The sequence below is a fragment of the Neoarius graeffei genome, chromosome 6 (genome assembly GCF_027579695.1).
Source record: "Neoarius graeffei isolate fNeoGra1 chromosome 6, fNeoGra1.pri, whole genome shotgun sequence".
Classification (NCBI taxonomy): domain Eukaryota; kingdom Metazoa; phylum Chordata; class Actinopteri; order Siluriformes; family Ariidae; genus Neoarius; species Neoarius graeffei.
The window spans coordinates 93,782,259-93,806,548 of NC_083574.1; the positions used below are offsets into that span (position 1 = coordinate 93,782,259).

General features: G+C 43.9%; 1 protein-coding gene across 1 annotated transcript in view; it reads left to right on the forward strand.

The window, feature by feature from the left end:
- kcnab1a (potassium voltage-gated channel subfamily A regulatory beta subunit 1a) overlaps positions 1 to 24,067 on the forward strand; it is a 292,071-nt gene extending 268,004 nt beyond the window's left edge. Inside the window, exons 9-14 of the mRNA XM_060923049.1 lie at positions 1,919 to 2,004; positions 6,588 to 6,708; positions 14,400 to 14,494; positions 21,362 to 21,482; positions 22,058 to 22,146; positions 23,116 to 24,067. Of these exons, the coding sequence (XP_060779032.1) occupies positions 1,919 to 2,004; positions 6,588 to 6,708; positions 14,400 to 14,494; positions 21,362 to 21,482; positions 22,058 to 22,146; positions 23,116 to 23,205 (602 nt within the window). The 3' untranslated portion in view covers positions 23,206 to 24,067. The remainder of the gene's footprint in view (positions 1 to 1,918; positions 2,005 to 6,587; positions 6,709 to 14,399; positions 14,495 to 21,361; positions 21,483 to 22,057; positions 22,147 to 23,115) is intronic.
- The last annotated feature ends 223 nt before the right edge of the window (positions 24,068 to 24,290 follow it).

The window sequence follows — 24,290 nt, forward strand, 5'->3', positions numbered from 1 at the left end:
GAGACGAGACGAGACGAGACGAGAAAATAATAGATGATATTCCAGTGATTGGTCATTGAGGAACAGTGGTTATCAGTAGGCACGTAAGGATTCACCCAATTCACGATTCAGTTTGATTCACGATATTTTTGAAAAAAAAATTAAAAGAAGATAATTTTATTCCCCAAAAAATGCAGCATTTATTTTCATATCATCAACTTAACTATTCCTTTTGTTAAATGAAAATAAAACACTTTTTAACAAAAACATCGGCATTATATATTTATTAATTCAGCAAATCTAAATTGCAAATGTAGTATGTGCACTATGGAGTACGCAGGAGTTACTGTTTTGAAAAAAGCATGCCTGTGAAAAAGTCTCGGCACATGTAAAGAAATGCTGTCGACTAAAAATGGCTTAAACGCTGTAGAAGTTCTCGCCACCCTGCTGTCCATCTATCCGATCTCGACTTCGCTGATGACATTGCTCTTCTCGAGGACTCTGTGAATTCGGGCGAGGATCTTCTCCACTGAGTAGAACTGGCTGCTAAATCATTTGGCCTTCAGTTGAACGCATGCAAAACCAAATGGATGCATATACTGTAAATTCCTCTACGGACCAATCTCTCCACGCGCTTGACAACTCTACTATCGAGAAGGTGGACGACTTCAAATACCTTGGCAGTTGGATGAACACTGCTCATGACATCAACTCCAGAAAGGCCAAAGCCTGGGGCGCCCTAAATTCTCTAATCAAGGTGTGGGCTGCCCCGCTGTCTAGAGACACAAAGGTCAGAGTGTTCAAGGCCTCAGTCGAATCCATTCTTCTCTACGGGCCCGAGTCTTGGTCTCTAACGAGAGCACAAGAGCAATCCTTGGATGGCACGTACACCTGCATGCTCCGCAGAGTGTTCAACATCAGCTGGCAGGACCATTGGACAAACGACTGCCTGTACGGTTCCCTACCACGCCTCTCGACCATAATCGCCAAATGCCGTGTGGCATTGTGCGGCCCTGTGTTTCATCATGATCAACCTGCCGCACAAGTTCTCTTGTGGGAGCCTGAGGCGAAGCGCAAAGTCGGTTGACCACGTACGGTACCACCCTGAAAACGGTCCTCGAGCGAGAGACGGGGTTGAAGGAAGAACAACTCAGAGCAGCTATGCTCAACCGGCGGGTCTGGGATAGAATATCTTACCAAGTCGCCGGATGACAGATGATGATGATGATGATGATGAAAAATGGCTTAAAAAATAATGAAATGAAATGTTTCAACATTAAAAAATGCTATAAACAGTCATCAGTGAGCCATAATAAATGAAACAAAGTCCATATTTGGTGTCAGACGACCCTTTGCTTAAAAAAAATAGTAGTCTGAGGTCCAGTGAGTGCAGTTTTATGCGGAAATGAGCTGTAGGTTTTACTGAGCGTCTTACAGAACCAGCCACGGTTCTTCTGGACACTTTGTCACACTCGCTTCTTCATTTTGCACCAAAAATTTTCCAGTAGCCTTCATTATGTTTTCTTTTTTAATCTGAAAAGTGCTCTCTTGTGGAATATGCTGCTCAGATACAAACCTTTTTTTTTCTGTAACATTTAATTTTGTGCCGGAAAACAAAATGAACATTTGGAACTCTAATGTAGAAGAATGGTAATGATAATGTAGAAGTCATAAAATAGAAATATATAACAAAGTTTGGATGGAAAAAAATAGGGGGGCTAAGACTTTTGCACAGTATTGTGTGTGTGTGTGTGTGTGCAAGGGATCAAGTGCTGTTTTATAAGTTTTGAATAATGAGGACGGGAGCTATCGCGTCCTTTCTACTTTTCCTTGAGTAAAGTATCTTTTATCCATTCCATATACGTTTATGACCTCGGATTGTTTCCGAAAGCCAAATCTCTGATCCTCATTGATTTTTCTTCTTTCTCTCTCTCGCTAGAGATCGTGAGGGCGATGACCCATGTGATCAACCAGGGGATGGCGATGTACTGGGGGACGTCCCGATGGACAGCCATGGAGATTATGGTGAGCAGGAAGATCTTCACACATCCTTCTGTCATCCTCCATGCCTTCACTTTTTTTTTTAAATTCAAGGATCCAGATGTGTATATTATCTCGATTAGAGATCCTGAAATCCAGAATCCTGTTCCTTTTACAATTCATTAACGGTCTCACTCTTAATCTTGTCTTGTTGGAATTGGTTCCAAGGTCATGATTAAAACTCAGGGCTGATCAGGCATTTTGGATTTACGTATAGCCTTAAGGCCTCTGCATGCTCTTGCGACAAGGCTTTCGCAGATAGCTTTTCGCAGACAGTTGTAATTTATTGTTGAGCGGGGGAATAGGCGTGCGCGATGTTATTCACCGCCACAACGCAAGGGGGCGCGAAGTCGCCAGGAGAAGTTGGTGGGTGTGGTTAGTGGAGTGTTTATCCTCCGGTTACTTATAATGACTAGAACTTTTTTTTTTATAATGACTAGAACTGGAGTCGTATAGATGTACGTACTTCCTTGATCAACCGCTCTTCGTGCTGCTCCATCTTCGCTCGTGTTTTTAAAAATGCCGGTCGTGAAAACAAACCAAACTGGGAAAGTAGGGAAGCGGAAGTGCGTGTACAGCGGATGTAGAGTGGACCAATCAGAGCCCTCTTGTCTGCGACGCTGTCTGCGAGGCTTCTGCGGTGGTCACAATTTTTGGGAGGTGCACGTAGAGCGTCTGTGAAAGTGGGGGGGCTACGCAGATGCTATCTGCGACACCGTCTGCGAGGACTGGGTTGTCAGCATAAATTGGCCTTTAGGCCAAGCTTACCATCAGATATCAGACACGCCCCCTCCGTTTTACAATTCAAATCCCGCCTTAAAACGTATCCATGTACATTTAACAGTTATTCCACGAAATCGAGTCGTACATGAGCTGTTGGCTATAATCTGTGTACAACGAGATTGAGTGGAATAACTGTTTTATTCTATCCACCTTCACTGGATTTTGAGAAACGGAGCTTTTTTTTTTGCAAATTCGATAAATAAAAACTTTTATCGGGCGGCACGGTGGTGTAGTGGTTAGCGCTGTCGCCTCACAGCAAGAAGGTCCGGGTTCGAGCCCCGTGGCCGGCGAGGGCCTTTCTGTGCGGAGTTTGCATGTTCTCCCCGTGTCCGCGTGGGTTTCCTCCGGGTGCTCCGGTTTCCCCCACAGTCCAAAGACATGCAGGTTAGGTTAACTGGTGACTCTAAATTGAGCGTAGGTGTGAATGTGAGTGTGAATGGTTGTCTGTGTCTATGTGTCAGCCCTGTGATGACCTGGCGACTTGTCCAGGGTGTACCCCGCCTTTCGCCCGTAGTCAGCTGGGATAGGCTCCAGCTTGCCTGCGACCCTGTAGAACAGGATAAAGCGGCTACAGATAATGAGATGAGAATGAAAAACTTTTATTGAAAACATCCGACAAAATCATTTCTGCTTTGAATGTAAACAAACCGGTGAAATGACAGGAACAATTTGTGAAAAATGCGAGAATAATTCTTGAAAAATAAAAAATAAAATACATTCTTACCATCAAATACTTTCATTCCATGTTTTGTTGCTTTGTTTGTTTGGGTTTTTTTTTTGTGTTTTGGTGGGTTTTGTTTTCGAGTAGAGTTTTTATTTCGTCCTCGGTTGGTTCAGCAACACGCTCCGCCATTTTGTTTTTCTCTACTCATGGTATATGAGCTGATATCCTAGTAGCAGAGTAGCCAATCAGAATGCGCGATTGCTCACATCCAGTGAATGTGCCTAGAATAAATATTGGTATTTGATCCAGCTCAAGACGCGTTGTGATTTATGTGCGTGTTTTATGTATCGTTTTACTGTTCTATGTTTTATGTCTTTACTTACAATACTATTCCTACTATTAGATAGATAGATAGATAGATAGATAGATAGATAGATAGATAGATAGATAGATAGATAGATAGATAGATAACTTTGTCATTCACCTGCACATTCAGAATGCACATTTGAAGAAAATATTGTTCCATTGGCTCACATTAATATAACTGCCACATATAACTATTGCACATAATCCGGTAACCAACAATATCAAATTTACAATTAGATGCTTAAAGCTAGACGGACTTTCGATTTCTTAAAATCGGTGAAATTTAGTTCTGTCTGAAATGTGGTCATTGTGATATATGTTTATTTCTGTAATATCTCACAAAATATCAGGCCATTCTGTGGCTGGGAAATTATTTAATTTGAGGGCATTAAAGCAAATAACGTGCATGAAATCGCTCACTTCTTCATGCAGTCAAGCAGGCAGAGGAAGTCCGTGTGTGTGCGCATGCGCAGGTTTACCTTCTTCTTCTTCTTCTTTTGGGTTTTACGGCAGCTGGCATCCACAGTGTCGCATTACTGCCATCTACAGGTTTACCTTTGAGCGTGCACTGACAGTTCCATCATTCTGTCGCTAAACGAACAGCTGATCACACCGAGGTGCTCGCTGAGCGCCCATATTTATTACTTTGATCCTGCATTTCCTTTCCTTCGTATATAACATAACGTCTTTTCTTCTCGCTTTCTTTCCGTTACTGTAGTCGGTCTTTCACGTTTCACATTTTGCATGCTCACGCCCTCGATTTTTTTCTCCTGTTTCAAATTTGTATCCCACAATGCCTTGCGCGAACAGGGAAAGCCCACCACGTGATGTGATGCATGATGTACCGTAGTATCTTGAATTGCGTCATGGTGAAGCAGGAAAAAATAGCGGAGAATTTAGGGCCATGTGGAGATAAATTCATTACTTGTTCTGTTTAAAAAAAGAAAACGAATAAAATTGGAAGTCCATGATTCGAATCCAGTAGCTTTCGGTCCACTAAACAAAAATAATTGGGTGTCAGGGAAAGGTCTTTTTTTTTATGACCTACACTTGAAAAATCTGAAAGGCAGTACAACTTAAAAAAAAAAGAAAAAAACTTTAATAAAATAATGTTCTATGGAATAGAAAATTCTAACTATGTTATATATATTAAAAATATTGCACAACAGGCGTCACGGTGGTGTAGTGGTTAGCGCTGTCGCCTCACAGCAAGAAGGTCCTGGGTTCGAGCCCCGTGGCTGGCGAGGGCCTTTCTGTGCGGAGTTTGCATGTTCTCCCCGTGTCCGCGTGGGTTTCCTCCGGGTGCTCCGGTTTCCCCCACAGTCCAAAGACATGCAGGTTAGGTTAACTGGTGACTCTAAATTGAGCGTAGGTGTGAATGTGAGTGTGAATGGTTGTCTGTGTCTATGTGTCAGCCCTGTGATGACCTGGCGACTTGTCCAGGGTGTACCCCGCCTTTCGCCCGTAGTCAGCTGGGATAGGCTCCAGCTTGCCTGCGACCCTGTAGAACAGGATAAAGCGGTTACAGATAATGAGATGAGATGAGATATTGCACAATAAAGGATTTAGAGCAAGGGCGGCACGGTGGTGTAGTGGTTAACGCTGTCGCCTCACAGCAACAAGGTCCGGGTTCGAGCCCCGTGGCCGGCGAGGGCCTTTCTGTGCGGAGTTTGCATGTTCTCCCCGTGTCCGCGTGGGTTTCCTCCGGGTGCTCCGGTTTCCCCCACAGTCCAAAGACATGCAGGTTAGGTTAACTGGTGACTCTAAATTGAGCGTAGGTGTGAATGTGAGTGTGAATGGTTGTCTGTGTCTATGTGTCAGCCCTGTGATGACCTGGCAACTTGTCCAGGGTGTACCCCGCCTTTCGCCCGTAGTCAGCTGGGATAGGCTCCAGCTCGCCTGCGACCCTGTAGAACAGGATAAAGCGGGCTTAACAGGATATTGCACATCGTCCATGTAGTGAGGTTCTTGTCCAGATATATACAGTAGGGGATTATTTTATTCCTCGTACTACTTTATTCAATGCGCAGCACTTTGTTGAGCGAACGCACTTTGTTTTATATTTAAATGTGATTTCTAAATAATTCTTGCATACTTAGTCAGAGTACTGACTCGAATCTTCAGCCAAGTGGTCAGTAGTTTGTTGTCAACTCGCCTGGGAGGAAGAAAAGTAGGAGAAGGAGGAGGACAAATTGTTTTGTCTTCTTAAAAAAAAGTGATTTGACGTGAGGAATAAAGGGGCACGGAGACGGCTCTGGTGTTAATGTGTTTTTAGCAACACTCCTTTTGTTATCTGGATGCATGCTAATACTATGTGTGTGCGCTCATGCTAGAACAACAGCATGTTTCGCTGTCAGGGGGAGCTGTTTGAGAGGAGACTACTGTAATTTCGCCAGCGCCATTAATTCACGGGTTAATAAATGGAGGGTTCAATGGGGCCGTTGTGCTCGGTGCACTTGGCGCAGTCTAGAGAGGCAGATGCGGTAATGACATGTAATTTGTACTCGAGTGATCAGCCAGGCTTTTTTAGAGTCACGTCAAATAGCATCTCTCCTACATGGGCACACACTCCTGCATCGGATCCCAGCGGGCGATGCTTCAGTGATAAACTTGCAGAAATGTATATTACTGGAAAGCAATTAGCAGCCACCAGCTGGATGGAACATATGCTTGAAAAAAGTGGAGAAAAGATTGCAGAGGCATTGACAATTATTGGTCCAATTTTTTCTCTCTCTCTCTTTCTCCCTGTGCACAGGAAGCGTACTCGGTGGCGAGGCAGTTCAACCTGATCCCCCCGGTGTGTGAACAAGCAGAGTATCACCTCTTTCAGAGGGAAAAAGTGGAGGTGCAGCTTCCTGAGCTCTACCACAAGATAGGCAGGTGTCATTCATTCATTCATCTCCTCTTTCCTTTTTCTCCTTCTAATCTCTCTCTGTCTGGTGTCCAAACTGCAAATTCATCCGGGTTTCTATCTTCTGAATAAATCTATCTTCTCTTCATCTCTCTGTTTTGATCTTGTTTTCCGTCTCGCTCATATTTCACCGCACTCTCAAGTGAAGTGAATAACGTTGATTATCTCATTACAGTGGCACCTGTCAAGGGGTGGGGTATATCAGGCAGCAAGAAAGAGAACAGTCAGTTCTTGAAGTTGATGTGTTGGAAGCAGGAAAAATGGGCAAATGTAAGGATCTGAGCGACTTTGACAAATCGTGATGGCTAGATGACTGGGTCTGGGCTTCTCCAAAATGGCACATCTCATGGGGTGTTCCCGGTATGCAGTGGTTAGTACCTACCAAAAGTGGTCCAAGGATCCAAAGGACAACCGGTGAACCGGCAACAGGATCATGGGTGTCAAAGGCTCATTGATTCAGATGGCGCACGAAGGCTAGCCAATTCCACAGAAGAGCTACTATAGCACAAACTGCTGAAACTGTTAATGCGGACACCTTTCTGTTTTAGCCGGCATTCACTTTTTCAGCAGTTTGTGCTGCAGTAGCTCCTCTGCTGTGGAAACCTGAACCTCAAAAGTAGCTAAAATACACTTACATGAAAGAAGTTATCTTGAAACACCTTTACTGTATAAAACAAGCCAGGCCCTTGAGTGGGTCCGGAACACGCACTGACCTCTGAACTTCCACCAACAGTTTTTTAAAGCTTTGTCCCACTACAAGGGACCAACCCTGGGACCGCCACAAAACAAAATGGCGGCTCCTATTAAAATCATTGTAAAAGGACTTTTCTTTGTTTGAACACAGACTTCTGAATAGCTGCCCAATACAGGCTTCTCAAAAGAGGACAGACCCGCTTGTATTTCATGACATTTTTAAGGGTTTTACAACTTAATGGCGAGTCTACAGGGAGTGCAGAATTATTAGGCAAGTTGTATTTTTGAGGATTAGTTTTATTATTGAAAAACAACTATGTTCTTGATGAACCCAAAAGACTCATAAATATCAAAGCTGAGTATTTTTGGAAGTTGGAGTCGGGCTTTCTTAGTTTTAGCTATCTTGGGAGGATATCTGTGTGTGCAGGTGACTATAACTGTGCATAATTATTAGGCAACTTAACAAAAAACAAACATATACCCATTTCACTCATTTATTTTCACCAGGGAAACCAATATAACAACTCAACATTCACTAATATACATTGCTGGCATTCAAAAACAAAACAAAAAAAACCAAATCAGTGACTAATATAGCCGCCTTTCTTTACAAGGACACTCAAAAGCCTGCCATCCATGGATTCGGTCAGTGTTTTGATCTGTTTGCGATCAACATTGCGTGCAGCAGCAACCACAGCCTCCCAGACACTGTTCAGAGATGTGTACTGTTTCCCCTCCTTGTAGATCTCACATTTGATGAGGGACCACAGGTTTTCTATGGGGTTCAGATCAGGTGAACAAGGAGGCCACGTCATTAATCTTTCTTCCTTTAGACCCTTTCTGGCCAGCCATGCTGTGGAGTACTTGGATGCGTGTGATGGAGCATTGTCCTGCATGAAAATCATGTTTTTCTTGAAGGATGCTGACTTCTTCCTGTACCACTGCTTGAAGAAGGTGTCTTCCAAAAACTGACAATAGGACTGGGAGTTGAGCTTGACGCCATCCTCAACCCGAAAAGGTCCCACAAGCTCATCTTTGATGATACCAGCCCATACCAGTACCCCACCTCCACCTTGCTGGCGTCTGAGTCGGACTGGAGCTCTCTGCCCTTTGCTGATCCAGCCACGAGCCCATCCATCTGGCCCATCAAGACTCACTCTCATTTCATCTGTCCATAAGACCTTAGAAAAATCAGTCTTGTGATACTTCTTGGCCCAGTCTTGACGTTTCATCTTGTGTGTCTTGTTCAGTGGTGGTCGTTTTTCAGCCTTTGTTACCTTGGCCGTGTCCCTGAGTATTGCACACCTTGTGCTTTTTGACACTCCAGTGATGTTGCAGCTCTGAAATATGGCAAAACTGGTGGCGAGTGGCATCTTGGCAGCTTCACGCTTGACTTTCCTCAGTTCACAGGCAGTTAGTTTGCGCCTTTTTTTTTCAACGCGCTTCTTGCGACCCTGTTGACTATTTTGAATGAAGCGCTTGATTGTTCGATGGTCACGCTTCAAAAGCTGGGCAATTTTAAGAGTGCTCCATCCCTTTGCAATATATGTCACTATTTTTGACTTTTCTGAGTCCGTCAAATCCCTCTTCTGACCCATTTTGCCAAAGGAAAGGAAGTTGCCTCATAATTTTGTACACCTGATATAGGGTGTTGATGTCATTAGACCACACCCCTTTTCATTACAGAGATGCACATCACCTGGTATGCTTAATTGGTAGGAGGCTTTCAAGCCTATGCAGCTTGGAGTAGGCCAACATGCATAGAGAGGGTAATGTGGTCAACATACTCATTTGCCTAATAATTCTGCACTCCCTGTATAGTTTTTCATGCGAAATGCCTTGGTGAAGAACATAAGATGGTTCCACACACAAGATCCTCGAAACATTTCAGCTCAGTGTTTCTAGTCTCAGCTTAATGGAGCTTAGTGTCAGAAAACCTCCTAGGTATAGCATCATAGTCAAAGTTCTTCCTTGCCAGGACCTGCAGCCGGTTTCACTAAAGTAGTTTAGACTGGTCTATGGGTTAAGATTGGTCTTAAGTTTCTTTATAGACCAGTCTAATGCAAGTAAGACAGTTTCACAAACGTTAAGACTAATTTTTTAAGTCTAATTTTAGGCTTAAAAAGTAAGACACCCTCCCCCCAGTCTAATATGGGTCTAAGAAAGCTTGAAATGTTAAGGCAGTGAAGTACATTGCAAGTATGTAATACACAAATTTAGGCTATTATAATCTAACTATAAAGTATTCAATAAAGAACAAACAGTGTAATGCCAGCTTATTCATTTTATTACTTCTAAATAATATAAATATACAGTGCTCAGCGTAAATGAGTGCACCCCCTTTGAAAAGAAACATTTTAAACAATATCTCAATGAACACAAACAATTTCCAAAATGTTGAACAGACAAAGTTTAATATAACATCTGTTTAACTTATAACGGGAAAAAGTAAGGTTAATAATATAACTTAGATTACACATTTTTCAGTTTTACTCAAATTAGGGTGGTGCAAAAATGAGTACACCGCACAACAAAAACTACTACATCTAGTACTTTGTATGGCCTCCATGATTTTTAATGACAGCACCAAGTCTTCTAGGCATGGAATGAACAAGTTGGTGACATTTTGCAACATCAATCTTTTTCCATTCTTCAACAACGACCTCTTTAATGACTGGACGCTGGATGGAGAGTGATGCTCAACTTGTCTCTTCAGAATTCCCCAAAGAAAATAATTTCTTTACACCACAAAGGTGAAGGCTACAAGAAGATCAGCAAAGCTTTACTTATCAGTCAGAATACTGTAGCAAAAGTGGTACAAAAATTTAAGAAAGATGGAACTGCAACCATCCCACAGAGACATCCAGGTTGTCCATGGAAGTTATCACCTCGACAGGAGTGTCTTCTGATGAGAAGGGTTGAAGAAAATCAGCATGCAAGTTCACTGCAGTTATCTAAAGAAGTAGAAAGCCAAACTGGGGTTACTATTTCCCGTGACACAATACGGTGTACGCTGCAGAAGAATGGCATGCATGGATGCCGTCCACGAAAGAAGCCTCTCCTAAAGCCCAGGCACAAAAAAGCCCGCCTAGAGTTTGCCAGGGCCCATGCTGACAAAGATGAAGACTACTGGGACTCTATACTCTGGAGTGATGAGACCAAGATAAATGTTTTTGGAACTGATGGCTTCAAAACTGTATGGCGTCACAAAGGTGAGGAATACAAAGAAAAATGCATGGTGCCTACAGTGAAACATGGTGGTGGCAGTGTCCTTATGTGGGGCTGCATGAGTGCTGCTGGTGTCGGGGAGCTGCATTTCATTGATGGCATCATGAATTCACAGATGTATTGCTCTATACTGAAGGAGAAGATGCTACCATCACTCCATGCCCTTGGTCGTCATGCACTTTTCCAACATGACTAAACACACATCTAAGGCCACTGTTGGATTTCTGAAGAAGAACAGGGTGAAAGTGATTCAATGGCCAAGTACGTCTCCTGATCTGAACCCAATCGAACACCTATGGGGAATTCTGAAGAGACAAGTTGAGCATCACTCTCCATCCAGCGTCCAGTCACTAAAAGAGGTCATTGTTGAAGAATGGAAAAAGATTGATGTTGCAGAATGTCGCCAACTTGTTCATTCCATGCCTAGAAGACTTGGTGCTGTCATTAAAAATCATGGAGGCCATACAAAGTACTAGATGTAGTAGTTTTTGTTGTGCGGTGTACTCATTTTTGCACCACCCTAATTTGAGTAAAACTGAAAAATGTGTAATCTAAGTTTATATTATTAACCTTACTTTTTCTCGTTATAAGTTAAACAGATGTTATATCAAACTTTGTCTTGTCAACATTTTGGAAATTGTTTGTGTTCATTGAGATATTGTTTAAAATATTACTTTTCAAAGGGGGTGCACTCATTTACGCTGAGCACTGTATATAAATAATATAAATATATCAATTCATTTATGCATATAATTACATCACCACTCATCACTTATCTCTCTCTCTCTCTCTCTCATACACTCACACACACACACACACACATTACTACATCACTCCTCCATCTGTGCGAGTCTCTTCAATTTAAGTTGCAGTCTTTCCTTTTGGAGCTGCAAGACCTCAATCTCCAGAAGGAGTTTTTTCTCCTCCAGATGAAGGTTGTTGTATTGCTTGTCAAGCACCATGGCCATGGTGGTGGTTCTGGTGGCAGATGTCTGGGAGTCCTCCACAACCGGTTCAGGGATCAAGGAAACTTAAAAAAAAAAAATCAGACCAAGGTTTTCATTATTAGAAACTGTAGTCACACCACAACATAGTATTTAGGTCAGCTTGTTCCAAACATCTTTCTTTACGTGTACTACCTACTGTAGCAGAATTTAAATCTATGTTGGTCAAACCAACGACTGTATAGTCTATGGGTCAAACCTATGTTCCATCGTTTAGTAACAGACCTTGGTATCAACCGAGTGGAATAGCTATTTCACCATCGCAAGGTAACTGTAGCTTAGCTCAGTGCTGTGGGAACATAATCTCCCCTACTGTTTATGCTGAAATGACAATAAAACCCCACTTGACAATGTTTATAACTTAAACAAGACTCTACCTGTAATTTCCTCCTGATCGGTAGGCTCTTCGTGTAGTGTCACATCCGCGCAGGTACTGGGTGATGACAACTCCGAGGGTGAAGGAGCCTCAGCTTCAACGTTGCTAGCAACGTTGCTAAGGGAGTTGCTGCTGGGTCTGGCGAAGCCGGTTACTCCGCTCTCCTTTCCTCCTTTCACTCCCCAGAATAAGGGCGACTCATCGCCATAAATGTTGATGACCATTTCGGCGGTCACTTTTAGTTTCTTCAAACCCCCTCCTCCAGTGGGGGTGTTTTTACGTTTGAAAATGTCTTTTTTTGCTTCTTGGACCATATTTTTAAACCGTTTCTGCACGGCAGCAACATCTCGCAGATGGAGTAACGCTATTCACAGACGACGTTATTTTTTCCCCACACTTCATGTTTTTTTCTTATTGCTACATTCTTTGCTGAATTTGCCTAATAAAACGTCTTTGTAGGAATTAAATTCCTCTAATATAGCCAGATATTCCGAGTGGCTAAACGGCACTGAACGACCACTGTCCGCCATTTTTTTTTGTTTTGAAAAGAGTCTTAAAATACCCACAATCCTTTGCAGCATAGTATGACAAAGGCTAGGCTGACACTTGCACGATTCCGTGGCACGCATTGGCACGACTCGAGTCGTGCCAGTGCGCAAACTAGTCGTAAACTGGCGTGAAGTGTGCGTAAACCCGTCGTGACTGCGTGCCATGTCGGGACGAGAATTTTGAAATGTTCAAAATTTTGGTCACGACAAAATTTCGCGACCAGGTCGTGAACTATGCGCAAACTGTTCGTGATCACGTCGTGAACTCGTCGGGACGATGCGGGAGGATGCGTGCCAGTGCGTGGAAGTGCGCGCCATGCCACGACTGTCACGAACTGCCACGAATAGTTCACGAACAGCTCACATCGAGTTCACGAGTAGTTCACGACATGTTCATGAATTGGTGCGTGTCGCAGCGTGGCCGTGCCTTCCCACTGACACAGTCACGCATTGATGGCACGAGCAGTTCACGAGTAGTTTACGCACTTCACGAACAGTTTGCGCATGGCACGAGCAGTTCACGACTACTGCATGACAGTGGCGCTCGCGTCGGTGCGGGGGTATATATAGGGCTTCCCGGACACTTCTCGCCATTCGCAATTTTTTTTCTTGCTTTTTTCTTTAATGTCTTTTATTTTCTATTCCTTCATGACTTTTTTTTTGGGGGGGGAGAGTTTCGTTTCTTTTATTTCAGAAATGGAACAACTGTGGATGCAGCTCATGAAGCTACTACCATTCTTTCTTGCCAAGGGACAGCACCAGCAGGGGACATGTAGTAATGTGACAGGTAGTCTCGCTGATCCTTTGCGTCCTTCTGGGTATGATGGCCGGTTAGAGGCAGCAGCCCCTGCAGGTGTCAGTCAGTCCTCCATCCACCAGGGATCAGATCATGTGTGTCCGGATCTTCGCGGTCCACTTCTGAAATTGCGTGTGGGTATCTGATGAGGATGAGGTTGTGCATGACACAGGCGTGCCCAAGTCGGCACGACACCGTCCGAATTGCGCAAACTCGTTGTGCCAATGCGGGAAGTGCGTAAACTATGCGCAAACTATGCGTGAACTCGTCGTGCCAGTTCGTGAATGTGGACGGGCACGCATTCGTGAACTCGTCGTGAACTATGCGTGAACTAGTCATGAACAGTGCAGGAGCCTCCCAGTTCGTGCCCCAAAATGGCACGACTTGCCACGACAAAATCGTGGCCAAAAGTCGTGCAAGTGTCAGCCTAGGGTTAAGATAGTCGGAGTCTTAACTGCTTTGTGCAACAGTATTTGTTAGACGTCTATGCTAAGCCCGACTATACCCGCTGTCTAAGTTAAAGTCATAGTCTAACTTAGTGAAACCGGCTGCTGGTCTTCCCAGGCAGTCTCCTGTCCCAGTACTGACCAGGCCAGGCCCTTAAGGCACATTGGGTGCCGCCGATCTCCACATCTATAGCCCTCGGTCTCTCGCCTATTATACAGCTAGGGTTACAGTGGGGGGCTGGTCCTCTGGTAACCGTGAGAGTTTGACTTCCCATTCAGATCTGTATTGCAGCGTGCCTTGCCAGATGGCAGTAGGTACCATTTTTATGATGGTCTTTGGTATGACCTGACTGCAAATAGAACTTGTTACCTCCTGATCGAGAGGTGGACACACTTGCCACTTCCAACACATCAACTTCAAGAACTGACTGTTCTCTTTCTTGCTGCCTGATATATATCCCAACCCTTGACAAGTGCCACTATAATGAAATAATCAACATTATTCACTTCATCCGTCAATGGTTTTAATGTTATAATTGATTAGTGTGTGTGTGTGTGTGTGTAGGCGTAGGTGCCATGACATGGTCCCCTCTTGCCTGTGGAATCATCACCGGAAAGTATGAAAACGGCATCCCAGAATCCTCTCGGGCTTCAATGAAGGTACTCAAAGGAAATCAAATGAGTGCTTTAATTTGACAAATATAAGTGAATAAAACACTCCTCCTGTAAAAGCACATCCTGTTATCTCTGCCATTGTTATCAATTATTTATTAATTAACAAGCACGTCATATTTTTATCCATTTGTAGTAGCATAGTGTATAATATTAATTAGTTCCTGTTCTTTGTCACATTACGGTAGCTATAAATAGTCGTTCCTTTGCCAGCTTCTCTTTTTCTTGACGTTAAACAGACGAAAGAATGCAGATTGTCACGTTACTGAGAAAAGTGTAAACTCCTGTAAAGTCCTGAGGATGCTGGAAAAAGTCAAGTTACAGCGTTAGCTTTGGTTGTTATAAAGCGTCAACTCCTTCTGTAAATAATGAAAATAAAAAATGTCTCGTTACGGAATCTCCTACTGTATACAGATCATTCTAGAACTCAGGGTCCATTTGGCGTCTCCGAGATGATAAACCTTTTGTTATTTTCCACAAAAGAAATCTTTATTGAATCCATTTTGAACAATAATGCAAACTCTGACAAACTTTCACCAATAGTGATGCTTAATGTACATTTTAGACCCAATTTATCCATAAAACATTAACTAAACGACCCCCTCCCCTCCCCCCACATTATCGGCCACCTTCAACTCCTGATTCATCCGTTCAACTCCAATAAACAGGAAGTGATTCAGTCTAACGGTCTGTTTTTTGGGGTATGTTTTGGGGGAATGTTCTTGTCAACTCTGTTAACTCTGTTATAAAACCGCATAAAATCCACAAAATGACACCTGCACTGAGAGACGTCACTTCCTCTGGTGGGAAACTTCAGAAAGGCACTGATCTTGTACAGGGTCACAGGCAAGCTGGAGCCTATCCCAGCTGACTATGGGCAAGAGGTGGGGTACATCCTGGACAAGTCACCAGGTCATCGCAGGGCTAACACATAGAGACAAACAACCGTTCACACTCATATTCACACCTACGGTCAATTAGCCTAACCTGCATGTCTTTGGACTGTGGGGGAAACCGGAGCACCCGGAGGAAACCCAGGGGGAGAATATGAAAACTCCATACAGAAAGGCCCCCGTCAGACACTGGGCTCACACCCAGGACCTTCTTGCTGTGAGGTGACAGTGCTAACCACTACACCACCGTGCTGCCGCCATGTTCTGTTTCTTCTCTCATTCTTCTTCTTCTTTGCCAACACCTTATTATTCCCCTGGTTGGAGATCGGTGGCCACGATCCCCCTCCTCCATTTCTGCCTGTCCTCGGCATCCTGTTCGTTCAACCCTAGTTCTTCCAGTCTCTCACTCAGTCCATCTTTCCATCTCTTCAACTGGTGCCCTCTGCTCCTCTTTCCCCTCACTGGCTCTTCCCATGCCTGTTTCACCACCTCCTCCTTCTCATCTCATTATCTCTAGCTGCATTATCCTGTTCTACAGGGTTGCAGGCAAGCTGGAGCCTATCCCAGCTGACTGCGGGCGAAAGGCGGGGTACACCCTGGACAAGTTGCCAGGTCATCACAGGGCTGACACATAGACACAGACAACCATTCACACTCACATTCACACCTACGCTCAATTTAGAGTCACTAGTTAACCTAATCTGCATGTCTTTGGACTGTGGGGGAAACCGGAGCACCCGGAGGAAACCCACGGGGACACGGGGAGAACATGCAAACTCCACACAGAAAGGCCCTCACCGGCCACGGGGCTCGAACCCGGACCTTCTTGCTGTGAGGCGACAGCGCTAACCACTACACCACTGTGCCGCCCATACCTCCTCCTTCTTTTTCCTTAAAATATGACCATACCAGCGGAGTTTATTTTGTTCTATTACTGTTACTACACTTTCCATCACTGATGTTCTTCTTCTCACTTCCTCATTTCTTATCCTGTCATGCAGTGTCACTCCCAGCATCTTTCGGAGCATGCTCATCTCTGTTGTTCGTAGTTTTCTTTGATCTTTCTTCTTTAAGCCCCAGCATTCTGACCCATAAGTCAACACTGGCCTGACTACAGTTGTATAGACCTTTGCTTTCAGTCTCATTGGCATCCTTTTGTCAGTTATAACTGGCTTAATCTCCTTCCATTTCATCCAGCTGGCACTCACCCTTGCTTGTACCTCCTTTTCACACCCTCCTCTATCAGCGACTAGTGATCCCAGGTATTTGAAACAATTTACCTGCTTCAATTCCTCTCCATGTCTGTCTCTGATGGTAACATTCTCATCTCCTTTCTTACTGCACACTAACACCTCTGTCTTTTTAGCATTCACCTTCAACCCGTATCTTTCCAGACTCTCCTGCCATCTCACAAGTCTGTCCTGCAGTTGACCTGCACTGTCTGCCATAATTGCCAGATCGTCTGCAAAAAGCAGCTCCCACAGATTTTCAGCTATTAGATGCTCTGACAGTACATCAATGGCAATCGCGAACAAAAGGGGACTTAATGCTGAGCCTTGGTGTAGTCTTACCCTGATCACGAACTCTCTTGACATCCCCTCTGCTGTTCTCACCGCTGCCTTTGACTCCTTATATGTTTCCATGACCAGTCTGACCAGTTTCTCTGGTATTCCTTTTCTTCGCAAGCACCAGTACATTACTTCCCTAGGAACACAGTCGTATGCCTTCTCAAGGTCCACAAAACCATAGAATACTGACAGGTTACCTTCAATTCTTTTCTCTACTAGTTGTCTGACAATAAAGATCACGTCTATTGTACTCTTTCCTGGCATGAAGCCAAACTGCTTACGGTCAATTTCTACCACTGCACGGATTCGCTTGTCTAATATTTTCTCCAATAGTTTCAGTCCATGTTCCAATAACTTAATTCCACGATAATTACCACATTCCAGAATGTCACCCTTCTTCTTGAGAATGTGCACTATCAAACTCTTCCTCCAATCCTCCGGGATGTTCTCTTCCATCCATACCTCTCCCAGTATGTCTGTCAACCATATCAGGCATTGTTCACCTCCTGCTTTCAACATGTCAGCATTCACTTCGCTGTTTCCTGGCGCTTTGTTGTTCTTCATTTCTTTTAATGCCTGTCTCACCTCTTCCACCTCTATCCCTTTTACTGGTCCTTCCACTTTGAGCGATTCTCCTGTCTCTTCCCTCTCATTTTCTACGTTAAAGAGTTCTTCAAAATAGTTGGCCCACCTGGCACCAATCTTTTCCTCCTCGAATAAGATTTTTCCTTCTTTATCTTTGATGATATCGATGTTTCCCGTATCCTCACGCTCTCTGTGTCTTGCTCTTGCGATCCTGTAGATTCGATTCTCCCCTTCCTTGGTCTCTAGTTCGTCATACAGCTCCTGCGTGCCCTGCTTTCTTGCGATAGCGATAATCTTCTTGGCTTCTCTCCTTTTCAACCTGTACTCCATCCTATCAATCTCCAACATTGACTTCTGCCATTTTTTGGAAGCCAGTTTCTTCTCTTTGAGAACTTGTCTCACATCTTCATTCCACCACCATGAGTCTCTCTGTTTCTTTCTTCCAGGCTTTGTTCTTCCTAATGTCTCTTCACTTGCTTTTCTCAAGGTCTCCTTCAACTTTTGCCACATACCCTCGGCATCACCTTCTCTTTCCCTCCCTGCACTCAACTTTTCCACCACTTTATTAAACTCACACTTTGTTTCCACATTCTTCAGTTTCCATGTTCTGAATCTTCCTATCTTCCGGACTTTTCGCTTTTGTTCTTCTTTGCTTCTCATGTCAAGCACCACTAGTCTGTGTTGGCTCACAATGTCACTCCCTGGGATAACTTTACAGCACGGGTGATTGCTCTAAGACAACGAGGGAGGCTCAGCCTCCTCTAAAAATGACGAACATTGTGTAGGATGAATTGCGCTAGGCTTATGTTATAGCCGACCTTATAACATTGCTATTTCAGATCCAGAATCATAGAAATATATGTGCTCAACCCAACTATAGTGCGAAATCATTCCGTTATAACTTTCCCCAGTTCGCCTAATGTGTGCGTGAATTTTTCCCCTTCGTGACAGCGTGATGCAGCCCAGCCTCAGTGCACTTCAATGGCATTTGGGAGCTATGCGCTTTCAATATCAAAATGCAAGATGATTATTGGACAAATACTGTGAAAACGCCTGCCCACGGAGTCTCACGGACTCCCAGCCTCAGTGGACTTCAATGGCATTTGGGAGCTCTGCGCTTTTCAATCTCAAAATGCAAGACGATTATTGGACAAATACTGCGAAAACGCCCGCCCACCAGACTCCGAGCCTCACAGTGGGAGGGACATGGCAGTTTCCGCAAGGAGACTGGTGATTGGTGAAAGCGGCCGGATATTTTCTTTGATCGACAGCTCGTTTCAAATATAGACAGGCAGCGGTGAATTTCGGTTCAGTCCCATGCGGATTCGCAAGTGCTGTGGTGTATTGTAAGAGATCAGCTTACATTTTGATTTCATTCATTACATACGGTTTCTACCAGCTTTTTTAGTTTGTATATATTTTCATTGTAAATAAAGTGTAAATATAGTGTTGTCAAGTTTGCTATCTTAGTTCCAGAAATTTCGTTTGAGTGACTGAACTTGAACTTGAAGGGGCTAGTCAGCTAGCAAGAAAGCTGCACACGGATGCCAAGCATTGTTGATTTAATTTTGGCGAAGCCATTTGCCAGTCTTCCTTTCGAGGAAAAAATTAAAATTAAAGAGCAGGGTAGACCAACGCCTCAAATTGACATGGTGAAAAAGGTAGGGAATAATACTCGTTCCTTTCAGCTCTCCTGGTACGAGAAAGTGAATTGGCTAACAGCAAGTGACCCACATCAACAACAGTAAATAGGCTACTTTAGTAATATGTCATGGATGGAGCAAAAATATAGAATCTATTTAAAATGTTTATGCTGAGTATATTATATTGGAATATATATTTCTCTGGATATGAATTAAACACAGCTACAATTTGGAAAACATTTTTAAACAAAAACACAGCCGAGAACATTTCACACTACAGACCTGGATTAAAAGTGAAGGGTTATCAAAATTGTCAAAACATTTCTCAGTCAAAATAAGTAAAATATAGGGAAAGTGTCATTGAATGAAATGTGTGGCACCCAGCTCTATGTTTGGCTCCCCAAGGTCAGTGCTTGTGCCTATTCCAGAACACTCTGCTGTTACTGCTGAGGTTCCTGACAAAGAGCTGCTTTCAATAATGATCAATTTTTAAACAACATGCCACAATTTTAAAATATAAAATGTTAAAATATACCCCTCCCCCCCAACACCACCATCATGTATATTGGACAGTAGGCTAATGGGCCAAAAGAACCTGTTATTTCACAGTTTGTGACCCTGCCAACAATCAGCCAGATCAGAGGCAAGAGTATGGGCAAAATTGATGTGTTTTTTTCTTTTAAAATCTGGAAATATCGTAACCGACCAGCCTCCCCTGTTTGAAAGACTACCAGCCGCCACTGCTTTACAGTCCTTGATATAGTCCAGCTGGCTACATCTTCCTCCACTACTATATGTAATGAGGTGGTCATCTCTTTTTCTACACCTTGTGTTACACACTAACAACTCCTGCCTCTGCGCCAAATCTAGGATTTTCTCCCCTTCTTCATTTCTCACTCCATAGCCGTGACCACCATGCACTCCGTCATAACCATTGCTCTCCCTACCCACGTGTCCATTTAAATCACCTCCAATTACCAGCTTTTCATTTTCCGCCACTTCCTCTATCAGACCTTCCAGATCCATCAAGAAAGCTTCTTTCTCCTCCTCTTCACATCCGGCCTGTGGACCGTATGCTGATATTACTGTGACCATCTCCAGTCCACCTTTCAGTCTGACTGACATCAGTCTGTCATTGACCATCTTCACTTCCAGTACATTTTCTTTCCACTTTTGTGACAGTATAATCCCCACTCCATTTCTTTTATTGAATTTTCCACTGTAGTACAGTTTATATCCTCCTCCTATTTTTCTAACAGCATTACCTCCCCACTTGGCTTCCTGGATACACATTACATCAATGTTCCTTTTCTACATCTCATCTGCCAGCTCTCTTCCTCTACCCATCATAGATCCTACGTTCCATTTAGCATATCTCCATCCCTCCTTTCCTTTCCGACTTCCAGGTAGCACATCGGGCCTTTGGGAGCCGTCATATCCCACTACTCTTCCATCGGTGTCCCCAGCATTCTTTTTGTCATAAGCAGGTAGGGGTGCCCACGGGGTACTTCGGGCTGTACCCTGCGCAATTCTTTTCCAGATCATAGCATGAAATTGAAGCTAGACTTTTGCGGCTGGATGCCCTTCCTGACGCCAACCCCTTTTAGTCGCCTTTTACGACATGCAGAGGATACGTTAGGCCAATTCTCACCCGGAACCCATACGGGTTTTTTCTTCTCTCATTAGCTTGAACAAAACGTTGAGGATTTTATACCAACAGTGGATTAATTATTCGTCAACTCTGTTGTTGTGATATTGGAGTGAATCTCTCTCGTTAAAAAAAAAAACAGTAATATGATTAAACTCCATAAAATTCTGTTTTTGTTTATATATATATATGCCATGTGGAAGATGGTTTGAGGTTAGCATTTGGAGTTAAGACACAAAATGGTGGGAAATGTCAACTCTGTTATTGCCGATTCTGGGCTGTATAAGCACGTTAAAATATAAACCTGTGATTTGTCCTGTGTGGAGCTGCACTTCTTCCAGAGCTGCTGTTACAGAAGATTAATCAACAGCTTCTGACCAATCAGAATCAAGGATCCAGTAGTTATCAGATACACTGTTGATGCATACGCATTCAACGCTTCACAGCGTGGTGTTAAAGTGCTAATTTAACATGTATTTAACAAGTCTCTCTCTCTCTCTCTCTCTGCTCTGCTGTAGTCGTACCAGTGGCTGAAGGAGAAGATCATGAGTGAGGACGGAAGGAAGCAGCAGGCGAAGCTGAAGCAGTTAGCTCACATCGCCGAGAAGCTCGGCTGCACCCTGCCACAGCTGGCTGTGGGTGAGAGTCGCTCCGTCCTTCTGAAGATATTAGTCAGGGCTATTAGTCCACCAATTAGCAATGGAGTCATATGACGGGGAAAAAATTCATATCATGATACTTATCTGACAATACACACTATGTATCAAACTGCCTGTAAACAGCATAACCGTTTTGTAAAGCGAGAACTCAAAACCATCCAAAGAACCACGAGCAGCAGTCCTGCGTACAAGTAAAAACATCCCCGAGAATAATTCAGAGTAGAACATCTCCTCGTGAGAACCCTGGGAGAGTTTATCTGCTCATTCTGAATGGATATAAGCATCCAGTCTCTCTGCTTTAAACGCCTGGCAGATTTGCTCTGAAGAGCAGACAGATGGAATGAGGGTTGAGGAAACAGACTGTATCGTTTTGTCCCGTCTTGCATTTGTTTAGCTCTCTTGCACCCCCTAGTGTTCACTCTCAGAGTGCAGGGCTCGATGCAATAAAAGATACAGCAGTCAGTTTCCACAGTGAAATTCTTTTACTGTCCACAGTTCACGTTCTGATTTCACTCACAAAATATCCTGTGTGTGCATTTGTTTGGTTTCATCCAGCCTGGTGCCTGAGGAACGAAGGAGTGAGCTCGGTTCTCTTAGGAACCTCCAACCCAGAACAGCTAACAGAAAACCTGGGAGCCATTCAGGTCAGCACACGCACACAGACAGACAGACAGACAGACAGACAGACAGAGGGAGAGTAAGAGAGAGGTACAGACAGACAGACAGAGGGAGAAAGAGGTAGAGAGACAGACAGACAGAGTGAGACAGACAGACAGAGAGGAGGAGAAAGAGAGGTACAGACAGACAGAGAGACAAAGATGGAGAGAGGAGAGACAGATAAGCAGACAGAGGGAGGGGGAGACAGACAGACAGAGGGAGAGAGAAGTAGACAGACAGACAGACAGACAGACAGAGAGAGGGGGAGAAAGAAAGACAGACAGACAAGGAGAGTGAGATAGACAGAGACACAGACAGACAGAGAGGGGGAGAGAGATAGGTACAGACAGACAGACAGACAGACAGACGAGGAGAGAGAGAGACAGACAGACAGAGGGAGAGAGAGGTAGAGACAGACAGACAGACAGACAGAGGGAGAAAGATTTAGAGACAGACAGAGTGGGAGAAAGAGGTAGAGAGACAGACAGACAGAGAGTGGGAGAAAGAGGTAGAGAGACAGACAGACAGAGAGATAGAGAAACAAACAGAGGGGGAGAGAGAGGTAGAGACAGACACAGAGAGACAAACAGATGGAGAGAGGACAGACAGACAGAAAGAGAGACAGAGAGAGAGGTAGAGAAAGACACACACACACATTACCAGGGTGGAAGAGTAGCTCAGCTTTGTTGTTGTTGTTTATTTTCCTGTAACAGCTTGCACCCAAGTGGTTTCTTTTCTTGTTTTTTAGACTTTTTCCAGAAAAACTGAAACCTAAGATACTGATTTAAAAGTTCAGTGATGATGGATCTCTTTGTCTGTGCAATATTACATGAACATTATTATTTAATTACAATTCAGACAATGAATGTGTTAATCACAATTCCGTGTATGACGAATAATTAACAGTGAAAATGTCATCACTGTCATTCTCGAGTGTTCTCCTGTTCCTCACTCAGGTTCTACCCAAGATGACGTCCCACATAGTGACTGAAATCGACCACATCCTCGGGAACAGGCCGTACAGTAAGAAGGACTATCGCTCGTAGAGGTTTGGGTCATGGTGCGTTTCCTGATCTGAACACCTCTCCTGCTCCTCCTCCTCCTCCTCCTCTTCCTGGGGTTGCTCTCTTGTAGGAGTCTGGGAGAGAGCCTCGCCTCGCCTCGCCTCGCCTCCTTGCTCGTGTCCTGTTTGCGCATGCCCCCTTCTCCTTACTAATTCAACAGCCATGCATCACCATGACGACAGCTACCGTCGGACGCACGAAATCACAAATCATCATGTAGCAAGGAAGCGTCCTGCTCCAAGAGCCGCGCTGCTGATGACCTCGGAACTGTCCCGACCCGACCCGGACATGTCCTCTGCTCAGCGAGCTGTGAGCCAAGGGACATACTGGAGACCTGGAGATTGTAGAGACTGGAGGTGTGGAGCGCGTCTCCCTCTGCTGTCCGAACAGGAGAACTGCAGCCTTGCTTTCGATGACATGAACAGGAACAAGGCGTCCCGTTCCACGCAGCCATCCTGGTCTTTGCCTGTTTCACGAAAGCCTGCATTCATAACTGCATCTGATTAAAGAAAGCCTGTTTTGTTTTGTTTTAAATAGCGTGACACTGATCACATTGCGCTTTTTGGCACAAAAGTGTATGGCTTCTGAGCGATTAGAAATTAGTGCAAGAACAAAGCCGGGATGCTTGCTAATCAGGACGATGTTTTCGGTTTAAACCCATCAAATTATATTGCACATATACAGCACTGTAGAGTTAACTTTAAATATGTAAATAGTGCATCTTGAACAACCAGCGCACACAGCGAGAGCTTCAACTGCTGTGCTTCTGTTGGTATATTTTTTTGTTCCTTTATTATTTTGAATGAAGCTTCACTGGATTCACTGGCTACGTTTACATAAAAACTAATAATCCGCTGTTTTAATAACCTGATCGATAGTCAAATTGGAATAAAAGAAAATGTTTTGTTTGTTATTACATTCTCTTAATATTTATTTGAAACAGAGGGAAAGCTAAATGAACTGATACAGTGTGTATCGTAGGGGAGAGCAGGGAGACTTGGGACACATTTTCATCTTTTGTAGATGGTGTGAAATTCTTTGCAGGTCGTGTCACATTCATATTGCAT